Source organism: Brassica rapa, chromosome A06 (assembly GCF_000309985.2).
Source record: "Brassica rapa cultivar Chiifu-401-42 chromosome A06, CAAS_Brap_v3.01, whole genome shotgun sequence".
NCBI classification, from domain to species: domain Eukaryota; kingdom Viridiplantae; phylum Streptophyta; class Magnoliopsida; order Brassicales; family Brassicaceae; genus Brassica; species Brassica rapa.
In genome coordinates, this window is record NC_024800.2 from 25,689,960 (window position 1) to 25,714,654 (window position 24,695).

The 24,695-nt window shown below is 36.7% G+C and overlaps 6 protein-coding genes across 7 annotated transcripts; 5 read left to right on the top strand and 1 right to left on the bottom strand.

Annotated features, from left to right (window-relative positions):
• The first annotated feature begins 3,714 nt into the window (after window positions 1-3,714).
• Window positions 3,715-5,656, top strand: LOC103875340. The gene has a single exon (XM_009153855.3). The coding sequence runs from the start codon at window positions 4,777-4,779 to the stop codon at window positions 5,275-5,277; it is 501 nt and encodes a 166-aa protein (XP_009152103.1). The 5' UTR covers window positions 3,715-4,776; the 3' UTR covers window positions 5,278-5,656.
• Window positions 5,657-5,933: 277 nt separating this feature from the next.
• LOC103875341 (dihydrolipoyllysine-residue acetyltransferase component 4 of pyruvate dehydrogenase complex, chloroplastic) lies at window positions 5,934-8,115 on the bottom strand. Its single transcript, XM_009153856.3, has 5 exons — window positions 6,952-8,115; window positions 6,766-6,853; window positions 6,604-6,674; window positions 6,435-6,518; window positions 5,934-6,281 (listed from the first exon to the last, which is right to left on the bottom strand). Exons 1-5 carry the CDS (start codon window positions 8,035-8,037, stop codon window positions 6,177-6,179), a joined length of 1,434 nt encoding a protein of 477 aa, XP_009152104.1. The 5' UTR covers window positions 8,038-8,115; the 3' UTR covers window positions 5,934-6,176.
• Window positions 8,116-8,222: 107 nt separating this feature from the next.
• On the top strand, window positions 8,223-9,011 carry LOC103875343 (heavy metal-associated isoprenylated plant protein 6). The gene is made up of 2 exons (XM_009153857.3): window positions 8,223-8,532; window positions 8,633-9,011. Exons 1-2 carry the CDS (start codon window positions 8,277-8,279, stop codon window positions 8,869-8,871), a joined length of 495 nt encoding a protein of 164 aa, XP_009152105.3. The 5' UTR covers window positions 8,223-8,276; the 3' UTR covers window positions 8,872-9,011.
• Window positions 9,012-9,378: 367 nt separating this feature from the next.
• Window positions 9,379-16,918, top strand: LOC103848596. 2 transcript variants are annotated; one of them, XM_033273004.1, is made up of 16 exons: window positions 9,379-12,012; window positions 12,101-12,502; window positions 12,603-12,743; window positions 12,829-12,876; window positions 12,954-13,022; window positions 13,111-13,185; window positions 13,287-13,355; window positions 13,950-14,084; window positions 14,183-14,251; window positions 14,345-14,431; window positions 14,509-14,868; window positions 14,952-15,380; window positions 15,516-15,769; window positions 15,857-15,938; window positions 16,062-16,446; window positions 16,542-16,918. In XM_033273004.1, the coding sequence occupies exons 1-16, from the start codon at window positions 11,161-11,163 to the stop codon at window positions 16,805-16,807; spliced, it is 3,723 nt and encodes a 1,240-aa protein (XP_033128895.1). In that variant the 5' UTR covers window positions 9,379-11,160; the 3' UTR covers window positions 16,808-16,918. The 2 variants fall into 2 exon arrangements, with proteins under 2 accessions (XP_033128895.1, XP_033128894.1); XM_033273003.1 differs by lacking the exon at window positions 13,287-13,355 and adding an exon at window positions 13,812-13,883.
• A 902-nt stretch (window positions 16,919-17,820) lies between these two features.
• On the top strand, window positions 17,821-19,270 carry LOC117125966. Its single transcript, XM_033273025.1, has 2 exons — window positions 17,821-18,776; window positions 18,854-19,270. The coding sequence occupies exons 1-2, from the start codon at window positions 18,198-18,200 to the stop codon at window positions 19,268-19,270; spliced, it is 996 nt and encodes a 331-aa protein (XP_033128916.1). The 5' UTR covers window positions 17,821-18,197.
• An 81-nt stretch (window positions 19,271-19,351) lies between these two features.
• Window positions 19,352-21,764, top strand: LOC117125964. Its single transcript, XM_033273012.1, has 10 exons — window positions 19,352-19,486; window positions 19,567-19,671; window positions 19,753-19,851; window positions 19,933-20,382; window positions 20,457-20,513; window positions 20,584-20,664; window positions 20,739-20,795; window positions 20,886-21,103; window positions 21,190-21,271; window positions 21,406-21,764. The coding sequence occupies exons 1-10, from the start codon at window positions 19,352-19,354 to the stop codon at window positions 21,760-21,762; spliced, it is 1,641 nt and encodes a 546-aa protein (XP_033128903.1). The 3' UTR covers window positions 21,763-21,764.
• Window positions 21,765-24,695: the final 2,931 nt, after the last annotated feature.

The window sequence follows — 24,695 nt, forward strand, 5'->3', positions numbered from 1 at the left end:
CGAAAGGAGGCAGCAATGATAAATCGTGATGTAGCTGTAAGAAATGAAGGTTATCGTGTGGCGAGTTATGGGCAGCAACAATATTTCTCCGATTATTAGTTTTACATAGTTCGAAAGTCTGCTGAGTTGTGGTTGTTTAGAGTTCATATGTAGTAGATTATATCGGTTTCAGTTTATTTTTAAGCGTTGTTTTAGTAAGTCGTTTTGGTGTAGGTTTTTGTGACCGTCTCTTATGGGCTTTCGGTTCTGTTTCAGTAACTTGTTTTGATGTGGGTTTTAGTGATCGCCTTTTTTGAATTCTTGGTTTTGGGGCTATTTTGTTTTATCGCGAACTTATGTAAAATGTTTGTATTTTATTTATTAATGAATTTCAATTTGGAAAAAATATATATATGTAGCTTTAGAACTTTTTGAGAAACTGGGTTGTTCTGATTTAAATATTAGAGGCAGACACGTCACGAAGCTGGGGTTGTGCTTCTTCTGACACGGCCTTTGTGGACTCTGAAATGCATTAAATAATTTTCGTGGGAATTGCTATTTGATCCGGCGCAGAAAAATAATCGAAACAAAATTAAATAAGTAGATATAAAGTTCATCCCACTTAAAAGTAAACTTAATTAGATTAATAATATTTCTTTCTCATCGAGTTTATTTTTCAAAAACAATTTGTTTGTTGCTAATAATAAACAAATCGATTAGACGCGGAGTGATGATGATAATTAAGAGCATGATTATCCCATGATCCTTAATGGGTTTCTTAATGACTTTTTAATTAATAAAATAATCTAAAAACTTTAGTTAAGAAACTCCCATTTTGAGTGGTCTAATGGGAGTTTCTTAACTAAAGATTCTTAAAAAAAAATGAAACTTTCTTCAATCCAAATGAGAAGTACTAAACACATAAAGTCATCAATAGATAGGATCTCTAAAACTTGAACCAACAAATCAAACAAAAAGCTAGTCCAAAACTACCTAGTTGACTACTAAAAAGTAATGCAAACAAGGATCATCTATGTCGACAACCAAACAATGACATATATATATTCAATTGTGAAGAAAGGAAAGAAGAGAAAGAACTCACTTTTCTAGCCATTGCCATTGTCCCAAATGCGTTGAATGGAAGCATCACCTGAGCCTTGTACAGACCCAATTCCTGTCCAACCAAATCAACAAATGTTAAAGAGTAAGTACACATTTAACTATAAGTTCAGAAGATGAACAACCAGAGCTACCAGTGAGAGAAACCATTGAGAGTTTAAACCCCAGTTTCAATCTATTTCTTTGTCTTTTTAACTCTTAGCCTTTCAAGGCACTTTCACAAAGTACTTATTAACGCATGCACACAATGACACAAGCAAGTTGTAGCAAAAGGTTTAAGAATAAACAATACCATGAAACACATCAAAAATAGCATATTGCCTTTATATCTATTGAAGAGCTCTTTCAAGCGCCTCATATCACCATTGCTTTTAGGCTGTGGCTGACTGTAAAACACATCAAACGCTGCTTCGATCTGCCAATCACTGGAGCTGACTCAAACAACTATTCTACCATTGAAGTAGAAAGCAAGGAGAATAATTAATGCAAAAGACGAATACTTTCAGGTACGTAAACTATAAATGGGCAAATACAATCATGATCATGAAACAAAACATAGACACTGAGACACGAAGTGTGCAAACACATAAAATTAGTACTTGCTTGCCTCACATTCTATAAATAGGCAACAAAAGTTAAGTTAAAAAGCAATCAATCAATAGCATTGATGGTAGTAAGTGGTAGATAAGCTTACACGTTCAACAGAATCGAGAGCGCTCTACTCTTCACATCCTTCATACGATCATCACCTTCGTTTTACTCGCTGATCTTATCGGAAGCGCTCTACCGACGACGCGTTCTTCCTCTGCTCCACCGCAAGCGCCAAAAGCCGATCGGTGGCCGCAGCGGCTGATTACTCAGCGACACCGATCCAGCTCCAAGCCATCGTCCACTACGTGACCTCCACCATAATCCCACAACAAAACATCCACGAGATCTCGATCTCCTTCAGCGGTTACTTCGCTGAAGCTCCGGGAAGAATGGCGGCGATTTACTCTGCGGCGGTTATGGCTAGGAACAGGAAGAAAGCCTGGAGTCACTCACGTGTTTTTGCACGCCGTTAACCGGAGCGACGGAGAAGAATGAGGAAACAGAAGAGAGAAAAGAAAAGAACGAAAAGAAAAAGAAATTCTTGTGCTCTTTCTTGCTGACACGTGGTGGAAAAACTACTTCAAAACCGGTTCCAGAAAACCTTAGTTAAGGATCGGTAAGACCATTTTTATTTTGTTTTGATATAATTAAATGGGTTATTTTCCTTAAAACCCCACTAAGGATCCACCGATAAACATGGTCTAAGGATGGTTGGGCCTGCGTGAATCATGGTGGGAAGCTTGTGTACTTGATTTGCTTAATGTACTCACGTGATGTGTTGTACAATTCTACATGTTCGTTGTTTGTTTTCACTCATCCTCGATATTTTCTATTTTGTAATCCTACCCTCTCTTTTAATTTAACAAATTAAGAATTTATTTTTCTGAACGTAGATATTAATTTGTATGATTGTCAATATATTATATTTTGTAATACTACCCTCTCTTTTAATTTAACAAATTGAGAATTTCTTTTTCTGAATGTCGATTTTACTTTGTATGATTGTCGGTTTGTTATTTTGAAAAACTTTATATGGTCTTTGTTTTTAAGATGACGCTATATAATATCTAAGCGTGTGGATAAATACGTTCATATAGATAGATATCTTTTTAAAATAATATTTTATATATATTAAATCAACTCAAAGAGGGCGTATCGAAACGAGACCTCCGGTTAGTCGGACGGAATTAGGCTTAGAGCATCTCCAACCCATTGCTATTTTCACCTCTATAATAGTATTTAGAAGTGAAATTACTCCAATTCACCTCTATTTATTTCTTTATAATAGAGATCTTTATATTTTCCTCTATTTATAGAGGAAAAAATAGCATTTCTCTATTGTTTACTCTATAATTGGAGATTGTTATTATAGAGAAATACATTGAAGCATATCTCATCTCTATTATAAAGTTTCTCTATTTTAAAGGTGAAAATAGCAAAATACATTGAAGATGGTCTATAGATTTTTTTTGTTTATTATGATACGAGTTAAAATCCCAAGTTTTGGTACCATTAAGCTTAATTTCGGATCCGAGATAACCATATCTTATATTTCATCTTCTCTAGTTCTCAGTTCCCACAGTACATCTAATATCTTATCTATAGATGTCTAACAATTCGTTTCACAATTTCCAGTTATACGATGCTAAAGTAAAAAAAGAAGTTGATTTTAATAGATCATTTCATCAACAGTTCTTTCATCACAATTATTTTAAATGATTTAACGTTTGTGTAAATTTTAGTTTTAGACATGTATAGTTAATTAATGGATTAATTATGAAACGTCACAGATAGTTTATCTTAGACATGTCATTTGTGCCTATGTGTAAAGTTAATTTAGTGGAGCTGTATACCGTCAAAGTAAAAGTATTCGCCTTAATCTTAAACGTGCTTGGGACCAATCCTACAAAGGAAAGACAAAGTAATTTAAAAGATAAGACCATTTCTTACGTGCGTTACAAAATGTTAGATGGTTGGCCACATTATCTTAATATAAAGCATATAATTTAAATAAGAATACAACAATCTAAATATTTGAAAATATATCACAACATTTGACTGATAACCAACCATTTTAATTTACTAATTATGCTTTAATAATATTATTTAAGCTACGACATAATAAAATATATCAACTTTGAAAATTAATTATTTTAGAACTTTATATTTAGTATTTTGAAAGTTATTGATGTATCTAGTGCTACAACATAAAAACTTACATCATATATTCTAAAGTAACAAATAAATAAAGCCACTACCTCTACCAATCAAGTCCCAAAGATTACAAAATCAAAATATTATTTAATAGTTCGGTAATATATTTCATATAATTTTATCTTATTTCATAAATGATCGTATTTGTTTTCTAATTTTAGTTTTCATTAACATAAATATTAAAATGAAATTTTAAATTATAAATCAATATATACATGCATGCTTGTATTCTAACCAAAACTAACTATATAATATAATATATTTTAATCATCGAGCTTGAAGCGATCGATATGTCGTAAAAAGAGCTTAGATCGAGTGTTCTACACGACCACATATTAGTCATTGTACACTTCAGAAAATGTGTATTAAAAAATTAAAAATGTTTATAGACTATACTGAAAAGGTACTAAAAATAGTAATTATTTAATTGACTCAGATCTTTAATTGACCCAACATGTGTATTCTGTAACGTACCGGACTTGAAATCTCGAATTCAAACCAGTTAATAATAATCTTCAAAAATAAGAAAGCGACAGCTGAAAATTAAAATAAAAATTACCAAAAATAAACAGAAAAGTCCAAAAATAACAAATACTAGCAAAAAAGAAAAGAAAAGAAAAGAAAAGCGAGAGATCCGTGATGCCCAAACGATTCGCTATTCCACGCGTCACTGTCTGCGACTAAAACCACGCGCTTCGCTGTTTACCGACTTTTAATCTCTTCTCATATCTTCCCTCTCTTGTCTCCACTATAAAATCTCGTGGTTCCCTTCTTCCTTTTCTGCACCGATACTCCCACGCTAATTTCGAAATTGCCACTGATTATTTAAAACGTACCATCTAAACCGAGTAATTAACCATAACCGGTTAAGCTATGGACGGTTTACTGACCGACGAGGAGAGGCTAACTCGGAGTGACTCGGTTGGTAAGAAGCGAGTCAGAGACGAGTTGGATGAGCTAGTTATCAACTCGCCTGATGTAAAGCGGTTGAGAGACGATTTGTTCGATGACTCGGGTCATGACCCAGCCACTCAAGATCTCGACTCGTTGATGAAGAGCTTCGAGGAAGAGTTGTCGAACACGACGACGGTGCAAGACTCCGGCGAGGCTCTGCCGGATCTCGGATATCTTTTCGAAGCTTCCGACGACGAACTGGGTTTGCCTCCTCCGCCACCGCCACCGTCAACGCTTCTTCCTCCGTCGTCTGAGGAAACAAAGGAGACGGAGTTGGTACGAGCGTCGTCGGGAGTCGGCGAGCCTGTTACGGGTTTTGGATCTTTCGAGCTGGATGATGGGCTGTTCGAATATTCCGATGTTTGTTTAGATTCCGGTGACCTGTTTTCATGGCGGCCGGAAACTCTACCGGCGGAGTAACAATGTTTGTGGAGTTTTTTTAAAAGCGGGAGATGAAACGGTGGCGTTTTAAACTCGCTTAGTGATGATATAAGATCTCTATATTATTGTAAGATTTTAGGATTAGAGAAAAATCAAAGGCGTAGTGTGGGTTAATGACTTAGATTGGTAGTTCATACCCGTCCTCTTTTTCCAGGATCTGTTCTGTTGATCTTGAATCATCTTCATCCTGTGTGTTAGCTTTTGTTAATGTTTAAACTAAAGTATTATCAAGAGTTTAATCCCAGATATTAGAATCTGTGTATAAGTAAAATGTTCATATTAGATCTTTTTGGTTTATGTGTGTGACAATGTTCAAATTTTCATATCAGAAGCTAATATAAAGTTCACAATTTTTCTTTTTAACAATATGTAATATCAATATGATAAAACTAAATACAAGTAGTGACAACAGATAATAATAGTTATCAATAGATTATACTGTGAGATAGAAATCAAGTCCATACTGTTTTGGGCGGGCTGGGATTATAGAACCATTGCTCTAGCTAACACCAAGCCTGACCACACATGCTTTATAACCGCAGGTTTTGAGAGTTGGTCTATAAACATCAGGTTTAAAGGATTTAAAATTCGACCAAAAGCCCGACATAGATGATAGATAATGGGCTGATTCTGGGTTACCATTTCAAACAAAAATGGTTTATTTAAAATCCAAAATCAGAATTTCCGGGAAGCAAGACACAACAAAAGTCCCAAAATACAGGCACAACAACACAAGTGAACAAATCTGCAAAAAGAAAGAACAAGACCAGTGTAACAATTAAAGACTAAACATTTCTTTTACTCGAGGAAAAAGTAAATCAGGAAGTTTGGAACTGTTCCCCTCGTGTTCGTTTGTTGGTTCACGACATTGATGATGTCTACAAGGTTAAGCTATCTGGATTCTCAACGATCTTTGCAAAGGTCTGAAGGAAAGCAGCTAAGTCAGCTCCATACACAATGCGATGATCTGCTGTAACATTCACCTGCCAAAACACAACCAATGCCATTGTCAACAAACTCCTACAGTTTTATTAAAAGCTATTCACCAAACCCATGAGGCATATTCTTATTAACAAGCTTCAAATAGAATCCAACTATTTTTGTTACCATATGAAGTCAAATTCAGGCTTGCTTACCATCATTTTGTTTTTCACACTGAAGAAACCATCTTTATCAGCAACTACAGTTGGTTTTGACGCTCCAACAGCCATTATAGCACCCTAGAGATTTTTGAGTTATACAAAAGGTTCAAAGTAAATTTGAGTGTAATCACTTCTCTTGTTGATACATCGAAATTTCACATACCTGTCCTGGAGGAAGAATAGCATCAAATCTATCCACTCCAAACATTCCGAGATTAGATAAAGTGAAAGTTCCTGCAATTAAACACACACACATGCATCCTTAACTCAGCACAATCCTTCTTAAACACACTTGTCATGAAAAACTATGATCAAAGAAGAGTACCAGAGTTGTATTCATGAGGTTGCAATTGCTTGCTCCTAGCTTTCCCAACCAGCTCTTTCCATTTTTGAGATAACAAGTATAAATCCAACTAAAAAACAACCACCATGACTCACACAATCAGTAAGCTAAGACTAGAAGTACGTGTTCAATTCAACCACAGACTAGCTACTTTTATACATCGCTTACCTTATCAGCATCTTGCAGAACAGGAGTAATCAACCCGCCATTGATAGCAACAGCAACGGCAACGTTAATGTTACTATTGTAAGTAAAACTCTTGCCATCTTTGCAGCTTGCGTTCACCACAGGATGCTGAGCAAGAGCCATCCCTGCAGCTTTAGCCAATAACGCAGTCATTGTTACACCCTTTGGCTTCACCTTCTCGTAGAGTGCATCAAGAGCATCAGTGTTCACTGGATAACCAACACGGAACGTTGGAACAGAGAGGCTCTCGATCATGTTTTTGGATACTGCAGATTGCATTGCTGTGAAGGGAACAACGCTGGAGTCAGGCAACAGAGGAGGCGAGCTAGTTGTTGTAGCCTTCGCCGTCGTAGCTGTTGGTGCAGCAGGAGGAGGAGGAGGCGGTGGTGCCACGGAGGGAGCGATTCCAGCCGCCGCCTCCACGTCAGAAGCCGTGATCCTACCGAACGGTCCAGTTCCCGCAACGGATCCGATATCCACTTTGTGCTGCTTCGCGAGCTTCTTAGCGTAAGGCGTCGCTACGGTCTTCCTCGGACCATCTGACCCTGCCGCCACCGGAGCAGGCTGAGAGATCGCCGGCGCGGGAGATGAAGTAGCCGGAGGAGGAGGAGAAGGAGCAACAGCGGCGGAGGAGGATTTCGAGGCGGCTTTGCTCTTAGCTTCTTCGATTTCAGCCTCAGTCTCCGCAAGCAACCCGATCGCAGCGCCTACGGGAGCCGTCTCTCCTTCTCCGACGACGATTGCGGCGAGGTAACCGTCGTAGAACGTTTCCACGTCCATATCGGCCTTATCGGACTCCACGACGACTACGCTCTGTCCCTTCGCGAGCTTCTCGCCTTCCGTCTTGAGCCAGGATACAATCTTCCCTTCCGTCATGGTGGAAGAGAGCGCCGGCATGAAGATTTCTCTGATTTTGGATCTGACTGTCATCTCTCTGCGGTGAGAGCGGAAAACGACGCGGCGGAGGGAGGGGATGGGGGCTGGGGAGACGGAGGAAGCGAATGAAATGGTGGATTTGGAGTTGGGGAGAGAAGGCGTCGATAGGAACGAGGAAGAAGAGAGCGCCATTGTTGCTCTTCGATGAATCCGAGAGAGAAGGAAGATCTGAGAGATTTAGAGAGAGTGTGAAGTGGACGGAGAAGACGAGGTCGTAGTTCGTTAAGCGTCTTCACCTATATGTTTTGTATCCACTACAACCGGTTGGTATTTAATAACCGGATTATTGAACCAGGTTATTTTAATTTTTGTTTCCGGTTTCGTTAAACCATCTGGAACACAAAGATGCTTCTCAGTGGATAATAGGTAACATGACAAAAACCGGTTTTGTCATGTATCTTCTCTGCTCAACCTATGTTATGGAATCAGATTCCAAAAGCTTAGTCTATAACTTTTATCATATAATAATCTTTCGTGTTATTTCAAAATCTCGTGTTTTCTTGACCACACATTTCACAGAACGTTCCATGTCGGGAAAGCCGAGGCAATGTTGTGTTGTGATGCGGATTAATTTGGATTGCAATGCCTGTTGTAGAAAAGTAAGAAGAATTGTCATCAATATGAAAGGTTGGTATGTGTTAGGTTATATTAATTAAAGATATGAAAAAGCTAAAAATGCAATACTAATAGATAATAATACATACTTGGTTTGAAACTTTCTGTGAAGGGATTGATACACACATGATCGAGAAAAAGGAAGACAGGATAATTGTCTGTGGACGATTTAGACCGTCAGATGTTGTAGTAAAACTGCAGAAGAAGATGAAACGGAGGGTCGAGATTCTTGAAGTTGAAGATCTCACCGGCGGAGAAGAAGGATTCCATGACCATGAGCCACCATACGAACCGGATCATGAATATTCCGAACAACAACCTGATCACATGACCATGCCATTCTTGTTTTAGTTTCCTTAAAGTCGTTTGGTCCTTTTATCCACCAACATGGACATGGATAAACATTTGTAAAAAGCATTGGAAGAAACACTGCGTATGTATACAAAAGTGATACTCGTTATTAATGAAATGTTCAGTATGTTACTTTTGTCTTTTTTTTTTTTTGGATCTAAGATTTATATCATCTTTCTGAGTTTAGGTTGTCGTAACAACTTATTACATAGAGAACAATATGAAAAAGAGATTATATCATTAACTAAAAAAAGAGAGGAACCAAAAATACAATTCAAGCAAAGAAGACTGTGACGAGGAAGACAACAATCTTTCTATCTAAGACTGTGACGAGGAAGACAACAATCTTTCTATCTCTCATACTACGATCCACGATCCTAAAGAACACCTCTTGATTCAATGATATGTCTCTGAAGATGCGGGCATTCTGTTCGCGCCATAGGTTGTAGCTGACAACTTGATTGAGAAGCTTCAGAATCACCTATGCCCTAGGAACATGGGGGCCTTGGAGCCGCTGGCACATATCGATAACCTAAGTCAAAGATGGAGGAGACGACACCAAGTACCTGCCACAAAAGCGATTTCAAGTAGCAACAACAAACTAACATTGAAAAATAGATGTTTATGAGATTCATCAGCAGAAGAGCATAAGACACAACCTGATGGTACATTGAGTCCTCAAGAAATCAAACAGTCTCGAATTGGAAGTCTACCAACAAAAACAATATGTTACTTTTGTCGATACATTATAATCCAAAATACAATCTAGATGTGTAATTCTACTCCTATTGCATGAAAAGATGGGTTCAGATTTTAGAATAAAAGAGATTGCTTCGACACTGAGAGCAACCATTTCCCAAAACTCAAATCCATAACTTGCAATATTCTCAATCACCCACTAAAACTAATGAAAGTATGAAACTCATTTTAGTTTCTTTCCACAATAATGATATAGTACATTGAATTACTTTATCGTATGTGAAATAGTTGTAAAACTAAAAGTCCAATGATGATTTTTTAGTATTTTTTGAAATTATTTTGGAAAATTTTCATTCAAATTTTTTGAACAACAATTTTTCTTTTAAGAGTTTAGCAAGACCTTCTTAAGCTTGCATATATATCTTACTGAATTTGTAATTTTTTCCGGAATTCAGGAATATGTTCATTCTATAACTTGTATATATATTTAGGAAATTCTTCTTAAATGTATATAATATCTTATTGAATTTGATTTATATACAGTCATATCTAAGAAAATATCATTCAACATGTGACATGTTTCGAAAATTTACGAAGATACTTTTAATATGTATAATATCTTTATAGATATTAAATTCAGGAAGGTCTTCCAAAATTTTTACGAAGACATTATACTAATTCATGGATGTATTCCTAAACTCAAATCCAGAAAGATATCATACACAATTCTGAAAGTTTTTCTAATCTTTTTTGTAAAGAAAAAAACTTTTTCAAAAAATTAATCATCTTTAAAAATATCTATTTCACAATATTTATTTTATATATTTACAGAAAGATGCATAATTGTCATTTATTTTGATTATTTTTATAGTTGAATGTTAGTTTATGAACAAAAAATTGTTTTAAGATTATCTGAGGTCATTTTTGTTTCAAATATTGTAAATTTATATAGGGCAATTGTCAATAATAGCACCTTTTGAAGTTTTCCTCCCCAAACTAGCACTCAGGATCAGAAATCACAAAAATAGGTTTCATTAAAGATGTAATTTACCTTGGTACCCTTTGTTATAAGAATAAAAAAAAAACATTTCATTTCATTCGATCGCGAATCGTGTCGTCTCCTCTCGGGAATCTTCAAACTCTCACCGGCACTGCCGTCTCCGACTCGGGAATCGTCGTCTCCGGCTCGGGAATCATCTTCTCCGACTCGGGAATCGTCGTCTCCGGCTCGGGAATCATCTTCTCCGACTCGGGAATCGAAGTCTCCGGCTCGGGAATCATTTTCTCCGGCTCGCTAATCATCTTCTCCGGCTCGCTAATCGTCTTCTCCGGCTCGCTAATCATCTTCTCCGGCTCGATAATCATCAGCGTCACACTCTCTACTCTCAAAATCGGTAACTTTTTAAAATTAGGGTTTTTGAATTAAAATTTGGGAAACTTGCGTTTTGATTTTGATTTGTTTGTTATTCGTTCTTATTAACAAGCGAAGCAAATGAAGACTTTTGTGTTGTTTTGTATTTGTATTGTTTCAGGAAACCCTTCCTGAAAATTGGTTTTTTTTTTTTCTTGTCTACGCAGGATAGAAACAAGATGGGAGATTCAGTACCTCTAAAACTAGCACTGCCAGAGCTGAAGTATCCTATTGGTTCACAGCCAAGGGAAAAGTCAGCAATCAACCAATACTCCGGCTCAGAGTATATCTCTATTGTCAAAAGCATCCTAAAACCAGATGAGATGATGAGAGTCCGGGGATCATTTCTGGGACCTATAATAAAGCTCAGTGAGAGAGGATTGAAGTTATCAGGAAAGATAGTCTACGCCATTCTCACTAGAAGCATCGTTTCTGTCAAGGAGAATGAAGCCTGGTTCCATTTCGCTGCGCAGCCAATGAGGTTCTCTATAAGAGAATTTCATATGATGACAGGCTTGAAATGTAGTGGTGCATTAGAAGGACCACGAAGGGAACCCGAGAGGTTTAATTGGGAATTGCTAAAGGGGCGTAGTCATAAGTTAAGTGACGTGGTGGACCAGCTCAGAAACACAAGAGAAGATGCTTCTGAGGAGAGAGTATGCCTCGCAATGCTCATCCTGGTAGAGAGCATATTATTGCGGAAGAGCAAAGGAGGGAGTTTTCCTTTGGAATATGCGAAAAATGCACAGGATATGACATATCCATGGGGAAAAGAGGCTTACATTGTGCTCCTGAAGTCAATTCAAAACGCTGTGGCGAATCATTTGGAGAATAAATCCAAATTTGAGTTGCAAGGTTATCCTCTAGTATTCCTTCTTTGGATACTAGAGTCGATTCCTTTGCTAAGGAATAAGTTCAGTAAGTGTGTACCAACAGTTGAGGTTCCTGGGCCGACTTACTTGTGTGAAAAATACACTGAGATAGAGAATCCATCACTTGATAGGGTTTTACAGGTTGAAGCTGATACAAAGGTAAGCTTTTCCAAGTATATGTTTCTCAGTTTATTTGGCTTCTTCTTTTTAATATGTTTCTCATTGGTCTTTTTTGAAATATTCTCAGCTGAAGGTCCATTGCATACTACCTTCTATTCCTCATGATCCAGAAGATGATATCTCCATTGAAGACAAATATAGTGACGAGTTGGAAACAGTGAAAGATGTAACAAAGAAAGGGTACAAGATTACAGCCGATGACTGGGAAAATAGGTGTGTAGACACATTTGACACATTGGATGCTCTTATTCAAATGATGGCAAATAAGGAGACTGGCCAAGCCTCTACTCCGATTGATGAGGATTCAGTAAATGAAAAAGTGAACAGGATCATCACGGTAATGGAGGAGAATCTGAAGAGCATGAAGGATCGAATGTCATTACTGGAAGAAGAAAACATACATCTTAGAGCTCGTGTGTCAGAGTTGGAAGGAAACAGCAATGTTTCTCCCACTAACGTGACACAAAAGGTAAATTCTCAAAACATCTTCTTTTACATTTGCATTTTCAAGTATTTTTTGGAAGATCTTGTACATATTCTTGAATGCCTTCCTAATATTTGACAAACAGCGATCCAGTGGGACATCTTTATCTCCAATGTCTCACACGCAACCATCCAGTGGGACACCTTTATCTCCAATGTCTCACACGCAACCATCGAGTGAGACACCTTTATCTCCAATGTCTCAACAGCCTAATTTGACACATGAGGTATGTAACCAATAAATATTGTTGAGTTTTGAAGTAATATTTGGAAAGCTTTTGTACTTCTTGAATGCATTCCTGATTTTTGCAGGAGACAATGATTGAATCAGCTGCATCTCCAAAGTCTCAACAAAATGAGGTATATGCTCAAAAATTTTTAAGAAAATATTTGGAAATTCTTGTACAAAATCCTGAATGCCTTCCTGATTTTTGCAGGATTACACGCAATCATCGAGTGAGACGCCTTTATCTCCAATGTCTCAACAGCCTAATTTGACAAATGAGGTATGTAACCAATAAAATATTGTTGAGTTTTGAAGTAATATTTGGAAGCTTTTGTACATATTCTAGAATGCATTCTTGATTTTTGCAGGACACAATGAATGAATCAGATGATGAAACTCCTGCCCTTGATACACAAGTATTCTCTCCTAATCTGACAAAAGAGGTAAATGCTCAATGATATTGTTTTCACAGTTGGAGTTTACAAATTAGTTTTCGGTGATCTCTTTTTTTTTTACATATAAAGGCTTTTCTGATTTTTGACAGAAAGAAACAGAAACGTCTACCGATGAGAGGCCATCCAATCCTAATCAAGATGGAAAACCAGATGATGAGGTAATATTTATTCTAGAAATTATAGTTGAATGTATTCATGATGGCCATTCCTGATATTTTTTTGCAGATTGTGAGAGAGAAATTAACAAGTGAGTCACCTGCTAGTCAGAGTCAAGTTTTGCAGAAAGAAACAGTAGAAATGAATGAGACACCTTCTTCTCCAATAGCTCCAAAGAGTATTGAAACTCCCGTTTATACTCCAAGTCAGACTCAGCAGGTACATGGTCAAAAAAAATCTTGGATTTTTAAGTTAATGTTTGGAAGCTTTAGAACGTACTCTGGATTGACTTCGTGATAATTTTTACAGATTGAGAGAGAGCCATCGGATGACACGCCTGCCCTTGATACTCAAGTTTTACTCCTAATCTGACAAAAGAGGTATATGCTCAATGACAGTTGGAGTTTACAATTAGTTTTGGGTGATTTACATATATAGACCTTTCTAATTTTTGGCAGAGGGAAACACAAACCTCTACTGATGAAACGCCACCCAAAACTAATCAAGGAGAAGGAAAACCAGATGATGAGGTAATATTTACTCTAGAAATTATAATTGAATGTATTCATGATGGCCTTTCCTGATATTTTTTGCAGATTGTGATTGAGTCACCTGCTGCTCAGACTCAAGTTTTGCAAAAAGAAACACTGGAAATGAATGAGACACCTTCTTCTCCAATATCTCCAAAGAGTATTGAGGCTCAAGTTTTTACTCCAATTCAGAAACAGCAGGTAAATGTTCAAAAAATCTTGGAGATTTCAAGTAATGTTTGAAAGCTTTTGTACGTGTTTTTGATCCCCTACCTGACTTTTTTTTGTTTTTTTTGCAGACGGTAACAGAGGAAACGTATGAGGCTACACAGCCATTGACTGAGATCATTTCAGCAAACAATAAAAAGGTAAGCATAGAAATGTCTTTCATAAGTACAACTTGAATTTTAAATTGTAGAAACTTCTTCATAACTACCTCTTTTATTTTACTGTTATTACAGGAGGATACACATGCTGTGCATTACAGACCTTCCTCTCCATTGTCTTCACTAATTGCACTAGTTATTGAAGAAAATAAGAATGCTTTGGTAAGAAGAAATATTTAAAATGTTTATGTAATATTTTTCTATTCAACTAACTCTTACCATTTACTTTTGTCTTATAGAGTGAGACAGAAACTGCGACCCAATATTTTTCTACAAGTGAAGGAGAGCATTCACAATCAAGCAGGAAGAATCAAGAAGAAGAATATCTCAAGGATACTACAGAAGCTACTACTGAGCTAGTTTCCACAGATGTTTCGAAGACACAGCCTCTTACTCCGCAAACACAGCACCTTCAGACAAGTGAGGGAGATCAATCCGATGAGACACCATCAGAGCAGAATCAAGCAGAAGAAAATCTCAAGGATACTACAGAACCTACTACTGAGCTAGTTTCCACAGATGTTTCGAAGATGCCGCCTATTACTCTGCAAACAGAGCATCTTCAGACAAGTGCTATAGATTTTTCAGAAACAAACGAGGTATGCATCGAGTATATTTGATCTTTAATTATTATTCTAACAATTTAAAACCGCTGATGTTACTGAATCTTCATTTTTAATAGGTTGAAGTAAGCAGGCTTCTAGCTCACTTTCAAATAGGCGCAGAGGTTGAGATTTTGTCTACTGATGACGAAATATGGTATCCAGGAAAGGTTGTTGATCTTAAACTGTGTGAAGGACTAGAGGAGCTGACAGTTGAGTACACGACACTCTTCACAGACCAACATAGACTTCAGAAACTTCAGGATACTATCACGGCTGACAAAATACGTCCTGCAACACCAACTAGTGACCAAAAATCCTTTGAGATGATGGATAAGGTAGAAGCCTTCTACAACAATGGCTGGAGCAGCGGACAAATTAGCATGGTACTTGGTGATAACACATACTCGGTGTGTCTCTATACTTCTATGGAAACTATTCTATTCAAACATTCAGATTTGCGAATTCATAGAGAATGGAAAGATGGAGTCTGGAAGATGGCAGATAAGGTAAATCATAACTAGAATTATACTTCACGTGAATTGTTTGATATACATACATTTTAGTTTCAGGAATGGTTTCCAGAAATTCCGATTGCAACAAATTTGATAATATTTTGCTTGGTGTCTATTGTTTGATTAAAGGTGAAGCCTGATAAGAAAAGGAAAGCTGCTGCCTCATCACAAAATTCAGGATTGGATAATGTTTTCCTAAGAAGGAGCGAGAGGGTGCCTAAACGATCTAGAGACACAAAAACTCCATTCAAGTCTGACAGAAATCCGGCTTTAACTGTAATACCTGAGATTATACCTGCAGTTGATCCGTTTTCAACTCCTGCGGAAAATAAGCTTTCAAGGCTTCAAAATTGGATGACATTAAAGCCCGGCATGCATGAAACGTAAGCATGTTTCTGTCCTTGTCTATATATTCTTATATTTATGTATAAGAGGTTTGGTAATTCCTTTGAATCTTTAATCGACTGCAGGTCCCTATCAATCAATGATAATAAGATAAGGAAATCTTTCTTTCAAAGCATGGAAAATGCAAAAAAGGACCTTAAGAAAGAGGTAATTTGTTTACATATGTTCTTGCCTTGAGCTTTTTTTTAAAAAAAAAATTCAGGAAGGATTTGTTTAGTTTCAGGAATTATATAGTAACAAATTAGATAATGTTTGCCTTTTTTTTTGCAGCACATTGATGGAGCCTTTGCAATGCTAAATTGCAGAAGAAATGAGAATGCTGCTTGGTTCCACAACTACAAGATTCCAAAGGCGTGCTTCCTACCTATGGAGTTCTTGCATTGCTTGCTCTCTGATGATTTGGCTTACAAGAAAGAAAAGGTCAAAGGTAAAAAGATTTTCAACGATTTATTTAAAGATACTGTGAGAGGGAAGGTATATCCAGAGAAGACATGGGGAGAAGATGTTGATGTTGTGTATGGGATTACTCTTGGAAAAAAAAGCAATGTCTGGATTGGGATGGAAATTCATTTGAAGAAGAAAAGAATCACAGTATATGATTGTTTTCAAAAGGAAAGCAACAGCATTGATATTCCTCAAGTGAAAAAGTTGGCAGGTATGTATAAACAATCTGTATTTGATGTATTCATCTGTTTCTGGTTTGAAATATTCAACTGATTCTATCTTGATATTGATTTTTAAATATGACAGTGTTGATTTCTAATCTGCTGGTGGAATCTTCTGGTGATGAGGTAGATAAGGTGAAGATGATTCCATTTGAGATTGAGCAGGCACAAGGTTTACCCAAGACAAAACATCCTTTCAACTGTGGGATATTTCTTGTCAAGATTCTGGAGTGCCAGTCATTGAAGATAGGAGACATGACAAAGATTAATGATGACAATGCATTGGAGCTAAGGAGAACCTTGTCTTGTGAGATCTTCAACCAATTTGTGGATGAGAGCTTTGGGAAATGAGAATGATGCATGAAAACATTTTTTGTTTTAGTTAAGACTCGGTTTTAGTTATGACTGTTTATTTTGTTATGTTGTTGGCGTCTGGTTACATAAGAAAGATTGGAAAGGATATCAAGTATTTTATTTGGGTATCATATATCTTGGAAGGTTAAAATAATGTTTCTGGATGGGTTTCCAGAAAAAAAGTTAAGTGTTTCAAATGTAAAAAAGAATGAAATGAGATTATATACTAAGGATTGGACATGTATATGGTAAGCTTAAAATTGTGATGTTTACAGACAACAAAAATTTAGAACCACAAAGGATCGAACCCAGAGGGAGAGAGTCTGCGTATTTGGATAGTGTGGGAGTTTAGCCAATAGGCCAAGAAGAAATCATCTGTTAATGGATTACATTTAATTTTATTTAACTCCAAACTGTAACACAAAAAAAAATTAAAATAGATTTTGAATCCACCACATATCGAACCCGGGGATAGAGAGACTTTTGAGTTATAAAATGCCTTGGTTTAACCGCTGGTCTGAGGAGAATCATCTGTTAAAGGATTACATTTAATTTTATTTAACTCCAAACTGTAACAAAAAAAAAAATTAAAATAGATTTTGAATCCACCACATATCGAACCCGGGGATAGAGAGACTTTTGAGTTATAAAATGCCTTGGTTTAACCGCTGGTCTGAGGAGAATCATCTGTTAAAGAATATACCATAAGCATACTTAACCCAATTAATATAGGATAGGTTTCCAAAACAATACATTTCGATTGAAAAAAAACAAAACTCTTGCCGTCTCAACAATCTCGCCGTTTCAAACTTCTCGAATCTCACTCGTCTCCGCCTCTCGAATCTCTCTCTCATCTCCATATCTCTCGATCTCCGACGAAAACCCATCTCCAGAAACTCTCTCTCTCTCGATCTTTTACGCGAGCTCTCTCTATTCTCCGAGAAAAACCATTTCTAGAGCTCTATCTCTTGAAGGTATGTTGCAGATTCAACCTTATGTGTGTTTTCTTTCTGAGAGATTGGTCTCCTGGTTTTTGCTTGTGTATAGACTTGCTCGTTATAACCTAATATGCATGTGTATAGACTTCAGGAAGGATTTGTATTGTTTCAGGAAACCAACACCTAATAAAAAATTTCTTGTTTACGCAGGATAGAAACAAGATGGGAGATCGATAAACCAACACTCGATAGTTGCTTATATCAAAACTGTTAAGGAAATTCTAGGAAATGATGAGTTCAACAGAATAAGAGGGACGTTTTTGGGACCGGTGATCAAGCTTGGAGAGAGGTCTTTGAAATTATCAGCTAAGATAGTGCACGCAGTTCTCACCAAAAGCATCAAGACAGTGAAGAGACACGAAGCATGGTTCCATTTTGGTGCTCAGCCAATGAGGTTCTCTATAAGAGAATTCCACATGGTGACTGGTTTGAAATGTAGTGGTGAAGCAAGAGAACCACGAGAGGGAACCGAGAAATTTAAGTGGGACTTCCTAAAAGGGCGTACTCATACAGTAAAGGACGTGGAGAAGCAGCTCAGAAACACAAGAGAAGATGCTTCTGATGAGAGATTCTGCCTTGCAATGCTCCTCCTGATTGAGAGCATACTACTACAGAAGAGCCTTCTCGACGGTGGCACAACTTTTACTTTGGATTATGTGAAAATAGCGCAGGATATGGATGTCTTGATGACATACCCATGGGGGAGAACAGCTTATAATTTGCTGTTAAAATCACTTCAGAGAGCTGTCGACAAAAGCCTCGACAAAAACAATTATGATTTGCAAGGGTTCCCTATGGCATTTCTTATATGGATACTTGAGTCAGTACCTTTGCTACAGTATGCATTCAGTCAAGTTGTTCCTATTCTGAGCTTTCAACCGTCTACCCCAATATTTTTGTGTGAGAAGTACCTTCAAATAGCTTCTCCACAGCTGATAGATGTTCTCCTAATTGAAATCAAAGATCATGTAAGTTTTTACATTATTTTTTTCTTGTTTTGCCTTATGATTCTCCATTTAAAAGCTAATTATTTTTATGGTTTCAGCTTAAGGTCACATGCATCCTACCTCCTATTTCTAATGATCCAGAAGCTGATGTTTGCATGGAAGACGAAGCTAATAAAGATCTGGATGACATGGCCGATTTATCCAAGAGAGGTTATAAGTTTAAAATTAGAGATTGGCGAAACATGTCAGTAGACCTATACGGTGCTAATGAAGAAATAAGAAGAGCATCTTTACTGTTTGGGAATGGAGGGATGAGTCAAGCTTCTACTTCGTATCAGGAGGAGTCTTTGGAATCAAAGATCAACAGAATCAGCGAGATGGTGGGAGATAATTTAAGGATCATGAACGATCGTTTGTGTTTGATTGAAAAAGACAGGAAACAGATTAAAGAACGTGTGACAAAACTAGAGAAACTACAAAGAGTTACTTCATATGAACTCCAAACAATGAGGTAACTTTTTTTTCGGAAATTAAAATTAATGTTTATCTAGTTCTTGATTCAGTTTTTTTTTTGAGTTGTCAAGTAATTTTGGAAGATGTTATACATATTTAGGATTGCCTTCCTAATTTTTGTTGTACTTGCACAGACTGACACAACTCCATTTCATGAGACGGCTTCCAGACAAGGTGAAGCCAATGCAGATCAAGCAGATGAACAACTTAACAATGAGGCAAGTATAATTTTGAAAACTGTTGGTATTTATAAAATTATGAATTTGGTACGTGTTCATAATCCCATTCCTGACTTCAGGATACACGAGAGCCTATGAATGAGATCACGAAAGAGACACCTGGTTCTCCAATAGCTCAACAGAATATTGAGACTCCAGTCCTTACTCCAATTCAGACGCAGCAGGTACCTTCTTTAAAAAATTGGACTTTTCAAGTAATTTTTGGAAGCCCTTGTACGTGTTCATTCAACCATTCCTGAATTCAGGAGACTCACGAGCTTATGAATGAGATCATTTCACCAAACATTTCCGACACACAGCCAAATACCCGAGCTCGCAGAAATCTTTTAACAGAGCAAAATAAGGTATTACTTTCATTAAAACCTTTAATAAATATACAGCAACTATCAAAATGACTGGATATCCTTGAATCTAAACCATCACAGGATGTAGAAAACAGAGTTCAAAATCCCTTTGAGATCGGAGCAAATGTGGAGATTTCAATCCAAGATGACAATACTTGTCATAAATGGTATCCAGGAAATGTGTTGAAAACATATTTGGTTGATGGGGTTGAGACGGTGAAAGTTGAGTACTCCGTCCCGTCTCTGGACGAAAAGAAGAGGAAAAGGAGTGTTGAGACACGTGTATCAATTGACAGAATACGTCCTCAACCACCACATGAGAGAACTGGAGCGAAGAAAAGTTATGAGCTAATGCAGGACGTGGAGGCGTTCGACGATGGTGCCTGGTGCGCTGGAAAAGTTAAAGTCATTTTGTTTGATGGCTCGTGTTTTGTCGCTTTGAACAATTCTAAAAAAGAAATTTACTTCCACCATTCTGAGATTCGAAAACCAAGAAAATGGGTAGATGGTGTTTGGGAGATGACAAAAAAGGTAAAACAAATGCCTTGGATCACTTGAATTGAAAAATAATGTCATTTGTTTAATATCTCGGTATTGATTTTCAGAAGGAAGAAGAGCAGACGCAGAGTGTGAATCCAAGTGAAGGAGATGGTGATAAAAAGGTATGAAATATTTATACATCATACTAGGAATTAAGATATAAATGTATCTGAATTTTTGTCATTCAAAAAGGGGAAGGGGAAGGCTGTCGCTTGTAAGAAAAATGAAGCAGCTGGTCCATCAGAAGATGTTGTTGGGAAAATGGCAAAAGAGGTAATAAAAATGAATAAGATCCACTTGAATTGAAGTTCAGGTCAATAGTTTGATATATCGGTTTTGTTTCACAGATGGAAGTAAAGCAGGGTAAGAGTGTGAAACCAAGTCAAGACGATCATGCAAAAAAGGTATAAAAATATTTTTACTTCATATTAGGAAGGCATTCAAGTATAAAGATAAAAACGATCCTGAATTTTTGTCTTTATTTTTAATTAAAGGGGAAGCCACATGTTGGTAAGAAGAAGAAAGCAAATGCTCAGCCAGTAGATTTGCTTCCTTTTCTACAGCGAGAAGAGAAGAGGCCAATACGACCTAGAAACCCTCCTATACCTGTAACACCTGAGGTAATCCTTCCAATTGATCCATTTGTGACACCTGAATTTCCTCGGTTTTCAAGGCTTGCACACTGGATGGATCTACGGGGCATATATCGTGTGTAAGCAACTTTTTGTCCTCGCATAAATATTCCTAATTTATTTTGTAAAAGTTTCGATTGATACTAGTTAATTATATCAACTACAGACCGTTTTATATCAATGGAAAAGAAATTGAAAAAGAGTTCTTTCAAAAAATGGACGATGCAGAAAAAAATCTCAACAAAGAGGTAATCAACACTCTGTTTCTGTCTTTCTATTTGATTGTTTCATATGTTTAGGAAGAGATTGAGTTGAGCTATGCTAGATGTCCATGTTATAGCAGTTCTATATGAAGTTTCTAACTATATTGTTACATTGGCAGCACATAAATGTTGCATTTGAAATGCTAAATTGTAAGAGGGTTGAGCAAGGTGCTTGGTTCCGCAACAACAATCTTCCAGCAGCATGCTTTGTACCAGTCGATTTCTTAGAAGTGGTTGGGTACGCTTATGAATCTGTCAGGAAGCCACATAAGAAGTTATTGGAGGGCTGTGTAGGCGAACTTGTGAAAGGTTTAATACATCCAAAGAAGGTATGGCTGGAAGATGTTGATGTTATATATGGTGTCATTGAAGATAAGTTGAGCTATCACTATATTGGGGTGGAGATACAATTGATGGACAACACAATCACACTCTTCCATTGTGGTCTTCCAAAAGCAATATCAACGTGCTCTTAATAAATCCAAGAACTGGCAGGTAAAAAATATTAATTTTATCATTCAGTGTAGAAAAATCAGTTTAATTTATATTGTTACATTGATAATGGATAGGATTGTGAAAGTATGCGTATCCTGAAAAAGAATTTTAGCTAATTTAGAAAATAAAAGTTTGTCACTTGCTGCTTGTGCTTGTGATGCATTTTTACATATTCATTTTGTTGTCTGTTGGTGATTGATTTATTGTATAATTTTGGGTATTTATGACAGTTTTGATTAGTGCCATAAAGATGGAACTTCTTGGTGAAGAGGTTAATTTCGAAGATATCAGTCCATTTGAAGTTAAGTTTGCAGAAGGGCTTCCAAGACAAAATTTCCATACAACTGTGGTATTTTTGTTGTGAAGATGCTGGAATGCAGGTCACTGGGATTGAAGAGCATGGCTAATATAAATGATGAAACTGCGATGGACTTACGAAGCAAGCTATGTTGTGAGATCTTCGACCAGTTTATGGATAAAGATTTCCAGGAAGGTCAAAGGAAGTGAAAATGTCATATTTGTTTCTGTCATATTTGTTCTGTTTTCTACTCTGTTTTCTACTTTGATATTAATTATCCCTAACGTTTAAGTTTAAGTTTGTAATGAATTATCCCTAACGTTTTTTTCATTTAGATTGTTATTGAAAAATTTTTAGGATGTATTGATGAATTGTCAAATGCTTATGGTACTTTTAGGATGGGTTTCCAGAAAAAGAGTGAGAAAGCAAAATGCACCAAAGCCTAGCATATTCCTTTAAAGTTTACAAAAAAAAATGAAAAAGAAAGTGATCCGATGTTGATTGAACTCGTGAACTCTCGAAAGATGAATCAAAGTGTGCAGCCGCTGTGCCAAGGGTGTTATACTTGCCAAAATATAATAAAACGAAAATAACTTTTGAATATTTAATTAAAAACAGAAAAATGTGATATACACAACGGGGATCGAACACGCTTATTGTGTGATAAGGGTACACTAAGAGTAGAAGGGCTTGCCACTAGGCTATGGTGGATATTCGATATCAGAGTAAATGTGAACTTATTTATTCACAGACGATAGATTTATATGATCTGGATATCATTTTAGGTATTCAGGATAGCTTTCCAAAAACAAATTCCTTTAAAGTTTACAAAAAAAAAATGAAAAAGAATGTGATCTGATGTTGATTGAACTCGTGAACTCTCGATAGATTAATCCAAGTGTGCAGCCGTTGTACCAAGGGTCTTATACTTGCCAAAAGCTACAATAAAACGAAAATAACGTTTGAATATTTAATTAAAAACAAAAAAAAATGTGAGTATACACAACGGGGATCGAACACGGCTTATTGTGTGATAAGGGTACACTAAGAGTAGAAGGGCTTGCCACTAGGCTACGTGGATATTCGATAACAGAGTAAATGTGAACTTATTTATTCACAGACGATAGATTTATATAATCTGGATATCATTTTATGTATTCAGGATGGCTTTCCAAAAACAAATAAGCAAATCAGATAACCAAGTTATAAGAACACTAGGCCAAACCATTACAAAATAGTGAAAAACCAAGTTTTTTATTTATAAGAAGAAACAAACAGTACTTATTCATTTAAATAAAACTGAAATATCAAACATAATGTGGTCCTTAAAAACATAAAAAGAGAAGACGATAACATGAAATTACTCATGACACAGCCAACTTTCGCCAAGTTTATCCCAATCAGGGACTTTGACCTTCACATCAGCAAGCTTCCGCTTCCGAGTGCTCTTCTTTGAGTTTCTCCAACTCAGCAGTTAAATCAAATTTTCCATCAGCTTTGATAATATCTTCAAGCAACTCGATTTGGACAGCAATTGAATTTGCTTTGCTGGATGCAAGATTCCAATCATTCTCAGATAGCCTGTATTCGTTGGACAAACGAAGAAGAGCCCTGTAATGTTCCACAGTTTCCTTCTTCCCCTTCTTGAAACCTTCGGCGGCATCACATCCGTAAACCTCCTCTATGGGACGCTTCATCATCTTCTTTGAACTTCCTTCCATTGAAACTTTGTCCTGCAACAAAATCGAAACTAAGATGTTACGATAAAATAGAAATAGAAAAAAGTTCATGAATTGAATGGAAAATGAGAAAAATCGAAAACTAACTTGTATTGCAAAAGGATAATCAGACGAAATGAAGTGAGTGAATAAAGGTCTGATATCGTCCCTTATATTTATAGAACAAAAAGGAACTCTTCGATTATTGAAGTCAGTTAAAATAAACTCTTGATTATTGTGAAACTCTTCGATTATTGAAGTCAGTTACTGAAATAACCAATCATATAACAGCCAGTCTTGACGAAAAGAAACTCTTCGGTTACTGAGTTACATGATGTCGTTTGGAAGAGACTCTTCGATTCCTGAGATTATGTTTGAACAAAAAAAAAAAAATCACCCATTACTCGTAGGAGAGTCGAACCCGGGTCGAACAAATGTTTCGGTATCATAGGTTTCGAGGTTTAGCCGCTAGGCTGAGGAGAATCATCTGTTAGTTGCTTCCACATAATTGTATTTAGCCATACAATTGATAGTATAATACATTGGAAAGATCTTTGATAGTTCAGGATGGGCTTCCGATTGAAAATGTGATTCCTGAATATATGTTTGAACAAAAAAAAAAAATCACCCATTCTCGGGGAGTCGAACCGGGTCGAACAAATGTTTCGGTGTCATAGGTTTCGAGGTTTAGCCGCTAGGCTGAGGAATCATCTGTTAGTTGCTTCCACATAATTGTATTTGCCATACAATTTTAGTATAATAACATTGGAAAGATTTTGATATCAGGATGGGCTTCGATTGCAACAAATGTGATTCCTGAGATATATGTTTGAACAAAAAAAAAAAAATCACCCATTACTCGTAGGAGGTCGAACCCGGGTCGAGCAAATGTTTCGGT